We start from the raw sequence: 12,569 nt of genomic DNA on the forward strand, positions 1-12,569 counted from the left end.
CCCACCCCACAATCTGGATCTGAAAATGTTTCTATTTTCATTATATTACTAAGTGTATTATATAATTATATTCTTTTACCCACAGGCATAAAGTCGTTATAGTAGAAGGAAATTATTTACTACTGGACGATGGGGTTTGGAAAGAGATCTCATCAATATTCGATGAAAAATGGTAAGTATACATTACATTTAGGCTTCTACTAGATCGTAACAAAATTGTGTTCAAGTGAGATGGTTAAATTTTATACCAACTTGTCATTTGGTGATGAAATGTACTTTTCTTACTCGTTATGATCTAATCATTGGAGGATTTAAAAGATTCTAGGACAATGATTTAAAAGTTCAATTATTGTACTTGTTTTGGCGTCCATCTCTCCCGAACTGTTCTATTTTCTAAGATTCCAAGCACTCACTTAGCTTGCCAGTGAGAACTGTAAGCTTGTAAACAAAGAATGTGATAGAAAATGTTAATTTCCTTTGTAATAAGAATCTCTTTTTCATTGTAATTTGTAATTAATCTAATGGTATTGATTATTCAGGTTCATAGAGATAGATATCGACAAATCAATGGAACGAGTTCTCAAAAGACATATTTCGACGGGTATGGTGATTGGCTGGATTTTTTTTTTCCCCTTTTCAATTAAAATGTTTTGGAGATGATCAATGCAACATTTGTTAAAGAAACAGCTAAATCTGTAGACTAACAACCTATACTATTTCCTGCACGATCAATTACAGGAAAAGCTCCGGACGTTGCAAAATGGCGTGTAAGTTCTTCCTTATTCTTAGCATTTAACAGATAGAGCACATGTTTTCGTTCTCTGATTAGCTCCATGATGGCATTTCTCTAATTTATTACACTCACGAACAGATAGAGTACAATGACCGACCCAATGCTGAGCTCATAATGAAGTCTAAGAAGAATGCAGATTTAGTAATTAGCTCGGTCGATTTCTGAATGCAGGATGGAATATTTCCTTTTCTTCTCTTTGTCCTGTCTCATTATCAAGTAGTTGAAATAAATTGGAAGCCCTGGGGAATCATGTTCTTGTTGATTAAGCAGCTGTGGTTTGAAGCTTCTGAATTATATGGTATTAGTATGATGGGTTTAACTTTTAGAATAATTCTTCAACAATGTCTTGGATATCAGTGAAATTCTTATATTGCCATCAAGCCCTCAAGTATGTAAGAGCTATCATCTTAAAGCACTTTGCATGCGTCCACACACTTGAGCTGTATCTAGTTCCTCATACCAATTCTAAGCAACAAAATTATTTAAATACTTAAAAATAAAGAAAGTGGGACCCACCTAACCCTTAAAATAAACAAAATAACAGGAAATTTGGTAGGGAGGGTAATTTGAGGGTGAAGACAAAGTCATAGAGAAGCCATCTTCCTCCCTGCACGTCTTGTGAACATTCCTTAAATGAATCCTCGTTAAATTGAACTAATCCAACAATCTGTATAACCATGTCAATACTTCTCAGTTATTTGCAATCAATAGCTATGGATTGAAACCTAATGGCAACTATCCACATTAAAATCTTGAGCGTAGAGCCAAAAGAATCTTATATGAAAATAGTTGAAGAAGTAAATTGCAGTACCTAAAAGAACATTTAATGAGGAAAAGGGATCAAATGTACAGAGTGGGCAACACAATCCATCAGGACCAGGTGTAGCATAAATTAGAAACGGGGCCTGAAACTAAGTTGAATTTACAGCTTAGCACCTCCGGTAAGCCTAACATGGTTTCCAAAACAAGTAATTTCAGAAAGCATAATCTAGTTCTCAATGAGAATTAAGTCCCATAGTTTACAGTTTTACACGACAGTATTCTGAAAAGAAGACAGCAGCCCAAGACAGTATATTTAGTCAGGACAACCTACTTGAGAAATCCTAAGACCATAGATGCTGAAATATACTGAGGTTCCTCAGAAAACTTCATTCGGTACGACGCCTCTTTTTAGCTAGATTCTCGAAAACCTGGTGGATATCTGCAGATGTGATAGGCTTCGACGAGTCAAATGATTCCTGAAAAGAAGAAAACATATATTCATTGACATTTATTCATCATTATAGACACAAAAACAAGGGAAATATTGAAACTGAATAAATACCAGGAATGTATGGATCTCATCCTTCATATCTGCAATGCCATTCAGAATCTCAATTTTCTCTACATGGCCAAGCTTATCAAACAACTTCAACTCAGCACCCTCTTGTTGCTGTAACTTCTCTTCCCTCTTCTGCTTTGCTATTTTCTCATATTCAGCAATGGAGTCCTCTTCGTCTAGCAGGAAACTAATATTCATCCGCTTAAAATTATCGACACATTTTTCACATCTGCACAAGGCACCCCTCCAGTTCTTTGAAAGAAACATTGGCTTGTTTTGAATGGCTCTAGAAGCAGATGACTGAGAAGCGCCAAGCACACAACTAACAGTTTGACCGTTATCTTTAATAGATTCGTTGGAACTACGATCATTCTCAGTAGTAGGTTCACTAAGCAAGCTGTTTTTGTCAGCAGATTTATCAGGAGCTACTGTAAGGTCGACATTTGCAGAATCGTGAGCATTGGCATCATCATCGTGCTTTACAGATGTACTAAGTGAAAGTATGGGTTCTGGAGCATCATTCTTCATGGTAACGTCCAAGGAGATATCGGAGGGCCTTCCCACAGCCCAAATAGAAGAAGGGTATTGACTCAGAAAAGAACAAACTGCAGAACATGCCGAGCATATGAAGTCCTCGTACAGGGGCTCCCCGTCTTCATCTCTCGGAATCTGTAGAAGAAACAAATGCATGAGATGCAGTTAAACAGACATCAACGAGTGGTATGCTTAAATCCACAGTAAGAAAATTCTAACATCAAAGACATAAAGGCAAAGTAATTTTCTTATAAGGATAAGAGTTTACTCAGTGATTGTAATTCCATGAAAGGATTTTAAGCCAACGCACCTCATCTATGGAACTGAGACCAAGATGTTCCTCATGGAACCAATCCTCACACATACAGCACTGGATCATCTCCACCTGCTCTTCAACATCTGGATCAGGATAAGGACGATTGCATATGCAATATGAGCCGTTAAAGTTATGGTTATACGAATTGTTGGCATTTTCTACATCTTTGTTTGAGAACAGCTTGCAAATGAAATCTCCAAATTTTGAATTTCCACAGTCGCACCTGAAGTTCCTTTTTGTCCATAATTCCACAATCTTGCCCAATAGAACAACGACCATAATAAGACGAGGGGGTTAGGAAGCAAAGTACTTGGAAAGTTTAACATAATTGAAATGAAGTCAAAACAATTGATATAAATCGTTTATGCAACCTGGGAATACCAACCATCAATAATCGAAATGACATGCTCATGAATCAATGGACTTAGATTGTGAGATCCCACATCAGTTGGAGAGGGAAGTGAAACATTCCTTACAAGGGAGTGGAAACCTCTCCCTAATAGACACGTTTTAAAATCGTGAGGCTGACGGAGATATGTAATGGGCAAAAGAGGACAATATCAAGCAATGTGCTTAGGCTGTTACATAGATATACAACATAAGGAACCACTAAATGCTTCCACAGAACAACAAGCCTATAGCTTTGCACTATACACTGGACAAAAGAACTTAAATCGCTGCATATGCTAAACAGAGTTCTTTTTCATAACATGTATACCTCGTGTCCATCATGACAGGACAAGCTACATGCTGTGCAAACTCCAGCATTTCCAGCAGGGGTACAAGTTAGACATGAGAAAATGGCTTGTCTCTTCAAATAACCCTTGCTGTAAGTACATTCCTTTCCTTCGTCACCTCCCAAAACCAAATCTGCTTCCTTGATTATATAAAACAAGGATAATGATAATCAGATACCAAGCACTCAAAAAGGATATACAGAAACAAGAAAAGAAAGCATTAAAGTTGTATCATATTCTGTGGAAAGGTAGAATAACCTTGGTTAAATGCATACTTTAGAACAGTATAGATTACAGGTACTATCTTCCTACTCGCAGTGGAGCACAAACAAAATGTTGCGACAGGTGATAAACTAACAATAAATAGGACGCCCCAATCGATTATACGTAATAAAATAAGGTCTGAAGATATGAACACGCCATGAACCCTAATTATAGAAAACCCAGTACGTTTCCAGGCCATTACATCGCAAATTTTAGGAAAACCAACCAAACATCAGACACCTTTACTCGAAGAGTGGGAGAGAGTGAGTTACCAGCTCCTGTTCCTCAACTTCCTTCAGATACTCTTGAATAGAAATCGTCTGTTCGGTTTCGTCATCAAAAACTTCCGCCATTTGATATCGAACTCTGCAATAACCTTCAACAACACTCCACTTCCGATAATCGAAACTAGTTCTGAGGACCCAAATCGGAAGATCAAACAAACCAAAAACAGAAGTCACACTCAAAACCCAGAACGAAAATTCGCGATAACAGCGATGGCGATGCCCTAGAACAAACGGGTGCGATCCCACGAAATTAAAGAGAAAAAAAAGTACCTTATTTGCCGCTGAAAGACCCCTCCGGCACCGGAAAGCGTTGAAATTGAAGCACAACACAAGAAGAGTCGATTGAGAGAGAGAGAGGCTTTTTCCCCCTTAGGAAGAGGAGAGAGAGGAGAGAGAGGAGAGAGTATCGGAGGAATGATAGCGAGAGGGATAGTAAATGGAAATGGGTTCGGGTATCTTACGACATTTTCCCGCCACAATTAGCAAAAGAATATATACTTCCCTTCATCTTCTTCCCTCCACTTCCAAGTTCCAAGCCTTCATGGATTGATTTTAATTTCTTCAACCCAAAACCAGAAGACATGTTCAAATTGTAGAGGGAAAAATCCTCATTAATTATAATAAACTACAATTAACAAAAATCAATATAAATTTATTCTCCAATATACCATATTTAATTTTTCAAATATAAATTAGATTAAATAGTTATATAATTTTATTAAAATTATTTTTTTGAATATAATTATTAAGATTTACTGAAAATAAACTTAAAAATCTAAGATTTAAGGTAGAAAATAAAATTAATTTTAGTTAACTAAAATTATTTTAATAATTTTTATTATCTAAAATTTAATAATAGAATAAAATGGTTAAAAAACATTTATTTATATGAAAATCTGATAATATTTCATTATATTTTCTGACTTTTTTCGAAGACATATATATATATATATATTTTTTAAGCATCACGGTTTTTATGCAAAGCAGTTGAGACATGTCAAACCCAAACTCCAAACCTGGCTCAGGCTCGAGGACCATGTGACCCGTCGGGCAACCGGCTACCGAATGGAACTTCCGCTTCCAATTTAAAGGTACCAAAAAGCCAGCCCCGCGGAATACGGCCCAGGAGAATTTCTGGAGGCATAAAAAGGGACCAAACATAAGAACAAGAACAACCCCTCCACTCATCTGCTCCCTTCGTCAAGGTCGGCTCTGCAAACCTCTCTGAATTTTCGCTGGAGTAGCGTAGGTCAGTACACACAAGCCCTCAATTTCTTGTTTTTCCTTTTACCCTTTATTTCTTTTCTGGTATTGATTCGAATGGGTTCATTGATACTTGATTTTGGTTTGAACAATTGTAAGGTGGGAAGGCTGAGGAATCGTTAATTATGAGGCTGATGAAGGTAGCAACGTGTAATTTGAATCAATGGGCCATGGATTTTGATTGTAATGTGAAGAACATCAAAGAGTCTATTGATGAGGCTAAACGTGCTGGCGCTGTCATCAGACTTGGCCCTGAACTCGAGATTACTGGATATGGCTGTGAAGACCATTTCTTGGAGCTCGACACTGTCATGCATGCGTAAGTTTTCTGCTTGTTATATCTCAATTTGATTGTTCCATGCGAAAATAGCTACAATTGGTTGTGGATTATTGTTTCAATAGACATATTCACGGTTAGGAATTACGAACCTCACAATCATATGATATTGTCTACTTTGAGTATAAGCTCGGATGATTTTGGATACCAATGGAGATGTATTCTTTAGCTTATAAACTCATGATCAACCCCTTAATTAGCTGATGTGGGACTCCTCTCCCAACAATTCTCAATATTTACTGGCTTCAAGTTTCTGGGGTGCTCAAATTTCTTGTCTTTGGATACTTTTGCAGATGGGAATGCTTGAAGGATATACTTTCGGGTCCTTTGACTGATGGGATATTGTGCAGCATTGGCATGCCTGTTATCAAGGACTCTGAGCGTTACAATTGTCAAGTGCTCTGTTTCAATAGGAAAATTGTTATGATACGTCCAAAAATGTGGCTTGCAAATGATGGGAATTACAGGGAGCTACGGTGGTTCACAGCATGGAAGCTAAAGGACAAGCTTGTGGATTTTCAGCTGCCAGGAGATATCTCTGAGGCTCTGTCACAAACATCTGTGCCTTTTGGCTATGGATATATTCAGTTTCTAGACACGTGAGTGCCAAAATTACTGGTTTTATTTGTTCTTGTTCTTTTTTCGATCCGAAATGCATATGCATATGTAACTTTTGATTTATGAGCTGATGCCTAGTGTGTTCCTTCTTGTTAGAACTGTTGCTGCTGAAGTTTGTGAAGAACTTTTTACACCTATTCCACCGCATGCTGAACTTGCTTTGAATGGGGTTGAAGTATTTATGAATGCTAGTGGAAGTCATCACCAACTAAGAAAACTTGATGTTCGTCTTCGTGCTTTTATAGATGCTACTCATACTCGCGGTGGAGTTTACATGTACAGTAATCACCAGGGTTGTGACGGTGGCCGTCTTTATTATGGTATACCTCTATTGCGTGTACTGTTTATTACCCGTATTGACATTTGTAGTTTGCAGTGAGAGACAAGGGATTTATTGAAGTTATGTTTTGTTGTAGATGGTTGTGCTTGTGTTGTTATGAACGGCGAGCTTGTAGCTCAAGGGTCGCAGTTTTCCTTGAAGGATGTCGAGGTTGTGGTTGCTAGTGTAGATCTTGATGCGGTATGGAAACAATGTGAAGCGTGGGATGATTTACTTGATACCTTTATCTTACATTGATTAATGCATGTTACTTGCCTGCTTTTCCTTCTACTTATGAGGGAGAGAGAAGGAAGGGATAACGTGAAGTTGTTCCCGGCACAACTGGGAAGTTCTAACATAACTCATTAGTATCATTTGTTTGGTCACATGTTGAACTTAAATTATTGGTGTTTTCTACTCTTTAGGGGTGCTTTAGTGGTGTGGTAGATGTCTGGGATACCCTTCAATGTTCCCGATTCAAATCCCAAGTAAAACACTCGATAGATTAGAACTTGTGTTATTTCTCAAAACTAGCCTTGTTTGTCCAGGTGTGGTAGATGTTTGAGATACCCTTCAAAGTCCTAGGTTTGAATCCCTAGTAAAACACTCAATAGGTTTGATATAACAGCTCAAGCCCACCGCTAGTTGATATTTTCCGTTTTGGCCTGTTACGTATCGCCGTCAGCCTTATGGTTTTAAAACGCGTCTGCTATGGAGAGGTTTCCACACCTTTTTAAGGAATACTTCGTTCTCCTCTCCAATCGATGTGGGATCTCACAATCCACCCCCTTGGGGGCCTAGCGTCCTCGCTAGCACACCATTCGGTGTTTGACTCTAATACCATTGTAACAGCCCAAGCCCACCGCTAGCAGATATTGTCCTCATTGGCCCGTTATGTATCGTCATTAGCCTCACAATTTTAAAACGCATCTGCTAGGGAGAAGTTTCCACACCTTATAAGGAATGTTTCGTTCTCCTCTCCAACGGATATGGGATCTCACATTAGAACTCGTGCTATTTCTCAAAATGGCCTTATTTGGACAAACCCTTAACAAATAGTGGGAGTGGGCTATGAACATAGTAGTGGAGTTCAATTACCTCTGCTTAAAAACAAATAAAGTCTTTCTTTCTTTTTCTTTCTTTTTTTTGTACTAAACATTTAGTTTGAAGAGGCTGGCTTGCCTGTCAGGTTGCTAGTCTTAGAGGATCTATAAGCAGCTTTCAAGAACAAGCAAGCTATAAGACCACAGTTCCTTCTGTGGCAGCCCCATATAGTCTATGTCAGCCATTCAATCTCAAAATTTCTCTTTCAAGTCCCCTTCAGGTTAGTTACTACTTATTCAGTAGCATTTTAGTTCATCATGTCAAAAACGTATATTTCCCGAGTGTAATGTAATTGATTTATAGATTAACTATCACTGCTCTGAAGAGGAAATAGCCTATGGACCTGGTTGCTGGTTGTGGGACTATTTAAGACGAAGCGGAGCTTCTGGATTTTTGCTTCCTCTTTCTGGTGGAGCTGATAGTTCATCTGTTGCAGCCATAGTGGGCTGCATGTGCCAGCTTGTCGTAAAAGGTTGGTTTTTGTTAGCACGGGTATTGGTAGAGTTGCCGTAGATATCTATTTTTCAAGTTCAGTTAAGTTAGGATGAGAAAAATGAACAAGTGACTGTCGATAAAGTCATTGAATATCGGTGAATAAACGTTTTGCTAATTCTAACATACCCGTCACACTTGTATTCTCTTGGTTGATTCATTGGCTTGCAGATATTGCCAAGGGAGACGAACAAGTGAAAGCTGATGCAATACGGATTGGACATTATGCTGATGGAGAGTTCCCGACTGATAGTAAAGAATTCGCCAAACGAATTTTTTATACTGTATTTATGGGTTCTGAAAATAGGTGAGTAGAATGGCATGAATCTGTAGGTTGTGCACTTGTTATTTTTTGGTATGGTTCGAAATTGCGTATCGTTCATGGACCATGCTTGCTCCTTGTAGTTCTGAAGCAACACGTACACGAGCAAAGGTTCTAGCAGACGAGATTGGTTCGTGGCATCTTGATGTTTCCATAGACGGGATTGTTTCTGCACTTTTGTCTTTGTTCCAAACAGTTACTGGAAAACGTCCACGGTATAAGGTGAAAATACTTGCTTCTTTTCCTTCAAATTTTATTGTATTGCACACACAAGGAGTGGCTAAGGTCATACTCGTCTTGTTTTGCAGTTAGATGGGGGATCTAACGTCGAAAATTTAGGCCTGCAGAATATTCAAGCTCGAATCAGGATGGTTCTGGCTTTTATGTTTGCATCGCTCTTACCTTGGGTACATGGTAAATCTGGATTCTACCTTGTTCTGGGTAGCTCCAACGTCGACGAAGGATTGCGTGGTTACTTGACGAAGGTTTGATATTATTTGAGCTATTTAAGCTGCATTGTTTTCTTTTGATGAGTATCTCATGTTTAGATTCTCGACTGGAGTCAGTATGATTGCAGTTCAGCAGATCTAAATCCAATTGGAAGCATCAGTAAGCAGGATCTTCGAGCTTTTCTTAGATGGGCTGCCACGCATCTTGGCTTCTCATCGTTGGCAGATATCGAAGCAGCTCCTCCCACAGCCGAGCTGGAGCCAATTCGTTCCAACTACAGCCAGGTTCGTCTCTTTCACTGTTCCACATCTCACATTTTTCTTCAGATGCATTTTATCCTAGAAATGGATTAGAAATTTTTATAAATTCTTCCTGATGTTAATGCTTTTGGATCTATTCTTGCAACCTGTGGTTCCCCTTATGGGTGTAAATCAATCGGGTCGGTTTTGTCACCGATCAAACTGTTGGGGAGGTTGATCCAAATCACTGTTCGACCAACTCTAAATGGTCGGTTTAGTTATGTATTTTAACATCGGGTTCGTTGGTTTTGACCGAACCATGCTTGCTGCACATGCTTTTCTGTTTTTAACAAATAGTTGTAGATAGGTAGATTCAATATGTTGTTGGCAGTACATGTGGTTAAAGTAGTACTATTTCACTTGCAAACAGTTGGATGAAGTTGACATGGGAATGACATATGAGGAGCTCTCAGTCTACGGAAGGCTGCGAAAAATTTTCCGTTGCGGTCCTGTGTCAATGTTCAAGGTTTGTCGAACATTTTTAGCTTTTACTCACTTGACGATCGCATAATTTTTGGGAACTGTCCTTGTTTCAGAATCTCTGCTACCGTTGGGGTTCTAAGTTAACTCCGTCAGAGGTGGCCGAAAAAGTGAAACATTTCTTCAAGTACTACTCCATGAATCGACACAAAATGGTCGTTCTAACGCCATCTTATCACGCTGAGGTAAGTATATTCAATTGTATTGATACACAATTCATGTTTCTCGTTCTTTAGAAGCTTACAAAAATCTCGTTGCAGAGCTATTCCCCGGATGACAATCGGTACGATCTTCGTCAATTTCTGTACAACTCGAGGTGGCCATATCAGTTTCGAAAGATGGATAATGTTGTGAAGGAGTTGAATGGAGACAGTATTGCTATTAAGGAACCAAGTGGGATGGGGGTTGTAGCAGCAGGATCAGGGAACCCCAATGTTGGAGTTTAGTTTCGGGTCAAATTGGATGCCACATGAAATGGACTTTTTTGTCATAATAATGTCTTGTTTATTTGTTCAGAGAATAAGAAAGAAATGAAATAATAAATAATAAAGTACTAATTTAAAATGAAGTAGAAGGAATTTAGATATTATAAAATCCAAGTGTGCAGAAATAGGATCAAATTATTAAAGTTGCACTAATTGAAAGCTCTCAACACAAGTGATAATAAAATCCAAAATGTATCGCAAAAGAGCCTATCTAAAGAATACTTACTACAACCTTTTCCATGGCCTCCTCCTACCACCTCCTATACTCATTTCTCAACCCCAAAGAGATCAAAATAAAAATTACTCAGTTAATTGTTTAGAGCTCATCGTGAGACTCATCATCTTCCGCCGACTCCCCAGCCCCTGGGGCACCACCAGACCTTTGGTAAACAGCCGTGATGATGGGGTTGCAGACGGCCTCCACCTCCTTCAGCTTCTCCTCATAGTCTTCCTTCTCGGCACTCTGGTTGTCGTCCAGCCATTCGAGAGCGTCCTTAACGGCAGTCTCTATCTTCTCCTTCTCATCAGACTCGAGCTTGTCGGCAAGTTTGTCTTTGTCATTGATCTGGTTCTTCATGTTGTACACATAAGTTTCCAGGCTGTTACGGGCGTCAATTCTTTCCTTCACCTTCTTGTCCTCCTCAGCAAACTCCTCGGCTTCACGAACCATCCGGTCGATCTCCTCTTGGCTCAATCGACCCTTGTCATTGGTGATGGTGATCTTCTCGGATTTACCAGTGCCCTTGTCTTCGGCCTTAACATTCAGGATACCGTTGGCATCAACCTCAAAGGTGACCTCAATTTGTGGGGTACCCCTGTTAAATGTCGAAAACAAACTTAGTTTTAACATTTCACATTTGCGGGTGAGACAGAATAAAGGGGGTCAGGGGGAAAGAGACGTACCTTGGTGCTGGAGGAATTCCAGTTAGATCGAATTTCCCAAGGTTCCTACAGTCCTTAGTGAGACTCCTCTCACCTTCGAAGACCTGAATTGTAGAGGGTTTTAGCAACAAAGAACATGATAAGAAGATTGTAGAACGATTTTACAATTTAAAGATAAGGTTTTTTTATCAAAGCCTACCTGAATGGAGACGGTGGTCTGCTGATCCTGGTAAGTGGTGAAGACCTGAGATTTTTTGGTTGGGATGACAGTGTTTCTGGGGATCAACTTGGTCATCACTCCACCAACAGTCTCAATTCCAAGAGTAAGAGGGGCAACGTCAAGAAGAAGAATATCTGTATGGACAGTGAAAAGATTTGTGAGTAACTGAATATCAGGTTCAGTCAACTCATTCGTTATAAGCAAGAAATTTAAAAAATCTACCTTTGGTTTCTTCACCACCCTCTCCACTCAAGATGCTTCCTTGAACAGCAGCACCATAGGCAACGGCCTCATCAGGGTTCACACCCTTGTTAGGTTCCTTGCCGTCAAAGTAGTCTTTTAGAAGCTGTTGAACTTTAGGAATCCTGGTGCTACCACCAACAAGAACGATCTCATCGATTTGGCTCTTTTCTAAGCCTGCATCTTCCATGGCCTTCTTCACTGGTCCCATGGTCTTTCTGAACAAGTCGTTGTTCAACTCCTCAAATCGAGCCCTGGTCAATGGCTCAGAGAAGTCAGTACCATCGAAGAGGGATTCAATCTCAACGCGGACCTGGTGCTGGCTACTCAATGCCCTCTTGGCACGCTCACATTCCCTTCTAAGCTTTCCAAGAGCTCTGTTGTCCTTGCTGATGTCCTTTCCGTGCTTCTTCTTGATCAATTTGATGAAGTATTCCATGATCCTCTGGTCAAAGTCCTCACCTGAGGAAATGTACGCATATGATCAAGTCAAGTCTAATAACGTGAAATCAGATGTCATCGATTTCTATCCTATAGTTTGATACCAGTGTTAGAAGCTCGATAACTCTACTACATTTCTTAGAACCTTCGTTATTTCTTTACTCGTCGACAGAGAACTTCGATAAAAATAAACAATTTCAGGCAAATTGTTTGGGCAGAATTAGTAGGAGCAGAGATTACATTAGTCCAATTGTTGTGCATATAAGTGGATGATGATAGATTATAACTTTATTGTACGAGAAAATGCAATGTATACACTGTTTTAGACATATATATATTAAAAAAAAAAAAAAAAAAAAAAAAAA

At 39.2% G+C, this 12,569-nt stretch overlaps 4 protein-coding genes across 5 annotated transcripts in view; 2 read left to right on the forward strand and 2 right to left on the reverse strand.

Annotated features, from left to right (window-relative positions):
- LOC111491499 (putative uridine kinase C227.14) overlaps positions 1-1,173 on the forward strand; it is a 5,458-nt gene extending 4,285 nt beyond the window's left edge. Inside the window, exons 9-12 of the mRNA XM_023140436.1 lie at positions 86-172; positions 540-601; positions 739-767; positions 872-1,173. Of these exons, the coding sequence (XP_022996204.1) occupies positions 86-172; positions 540-601; positions 739-767; positions 872-958 (265 nt within the window). The 3' untranslated portion in view covers positions 959-1,173. The remainder of the gene's footprint in view (positions 1-85; positions 173-539; positions 602-738; positions 768-871) is intronic.
- A 467-nt stretch (positions 1,174-1,640) lies between these two features.
- On the reverse strand, positions 1,641-4,823 carry LOC111491379 (putative E3 ubiquitin-protein ligase UBR7). 2 transcript variants are annotated; one of them, XM_023140292.1, is made up of 6 exons: positions 4,523-4,823; positions 4,238-4,379; positions 3,683-3,841; positions 2,959-3,219; positions 2,118-2,795; positions 1,641-2,031 (listed from the first exon to the last, which is right to left on the reverse strand). In XM_023140292.1, exons 2-6 carry the CDS (start codon positions 4,316-4,318, stop codon positions 1,942-1,944), a joined length of 1,269 nt encoding a protein of 422 aa, XP_022996060.1. In that variant the 5' UTR covers positions 4,319-4,379; positions 4,523-4,823; the 3' UTR covers positions 1,641-1,941. The 2 variants fall into 2 exon arrangements, with proteins under 2 accessions (XP_022996060.1, XP_022996061.1); XM_023140293.1 differs by having other exon boundaries at positions 2,118-2,783; positions 4,523-4,820.
- A 521-nt stretch (positions 4,824-5,344) lies between these two features.
- LOC111490859 (glutamine-dependent NAD(+) synthetase-like) lies at positions 5,345-10,465 on the forward strand. The gene is made up of 14 exons (XM_023139489.1): positions 5,345-5,501; positions 5,615-5,834; positions 6,146-6,451; positions 6,567-6,790; positions 6,887-6,990; positions 7,979-8,113; positions 8,197-8,365; positions 8,557-8,692; positions 8,791-8,929; positions 9,016-9,192; positions 9,274-9,441; positions 9,827-9,922; positions 9,993-10,121; positions 10,197-10,465. Exons 2-14 carry the CDS (start codon positions 5,641-5,643, stop codon positions 10,380-10,382), a joined length of 2,163 nt encoding a protein of 720 aa, XP_022995257.1. The 5' UTR covers positions 5,345-5,501; positions 5,615-5,640; the 3' UTR covers positions 10,383-10,465.
- Positions 10,466-10,536: 71 nt separating this feature from the next.
- The window catches only part of LOC111490860 (luminal-binding protein), a 4,721-nt gene continuing 2,688 nt past the window's right edge, over positions 10,537-12,569 (reverse strand). The window contains exons 5-8 of the mRNA XM_023139490.1: positions 11,746-12,225; positions 11,503-11,657; positions 11,325-11,407; positions 10,537-11,236 (exon numbers count right to left, since the gene is read on the reverse strand). Of these exons, the coding sequence (XP_022995258.1) occupies positions 10,738-11,236; positions 11,325-11,407; positions 11,503-11,657; positions 11,746-12,225 (1,217 nt within the window). The 3' untranslated portion in view covers positions 10,537-10,737. The remainder of the gene's footprint in view (positions 11,237-11,324; positions 11,408-11,502; positions 11,658-11,745; positions 12,226-12,569) is intronic.

Source organism: Cucurbita maxima, unplaced genomic scaffold (genome assembly GCF_002738345.1).
Source record: "Cucurbita maxima cultivar Rimu unplaced genomic scaffold, Cmax_1.0 Cma_Scf00016, whole genome shotgun sequence".
NCBI lineage: Eukaryota > Viridiplantae > Streptophyta > Magnoliopsida > Cucurbitales > Cucurbitaceae > Cucurbita > Cucurbita maxima.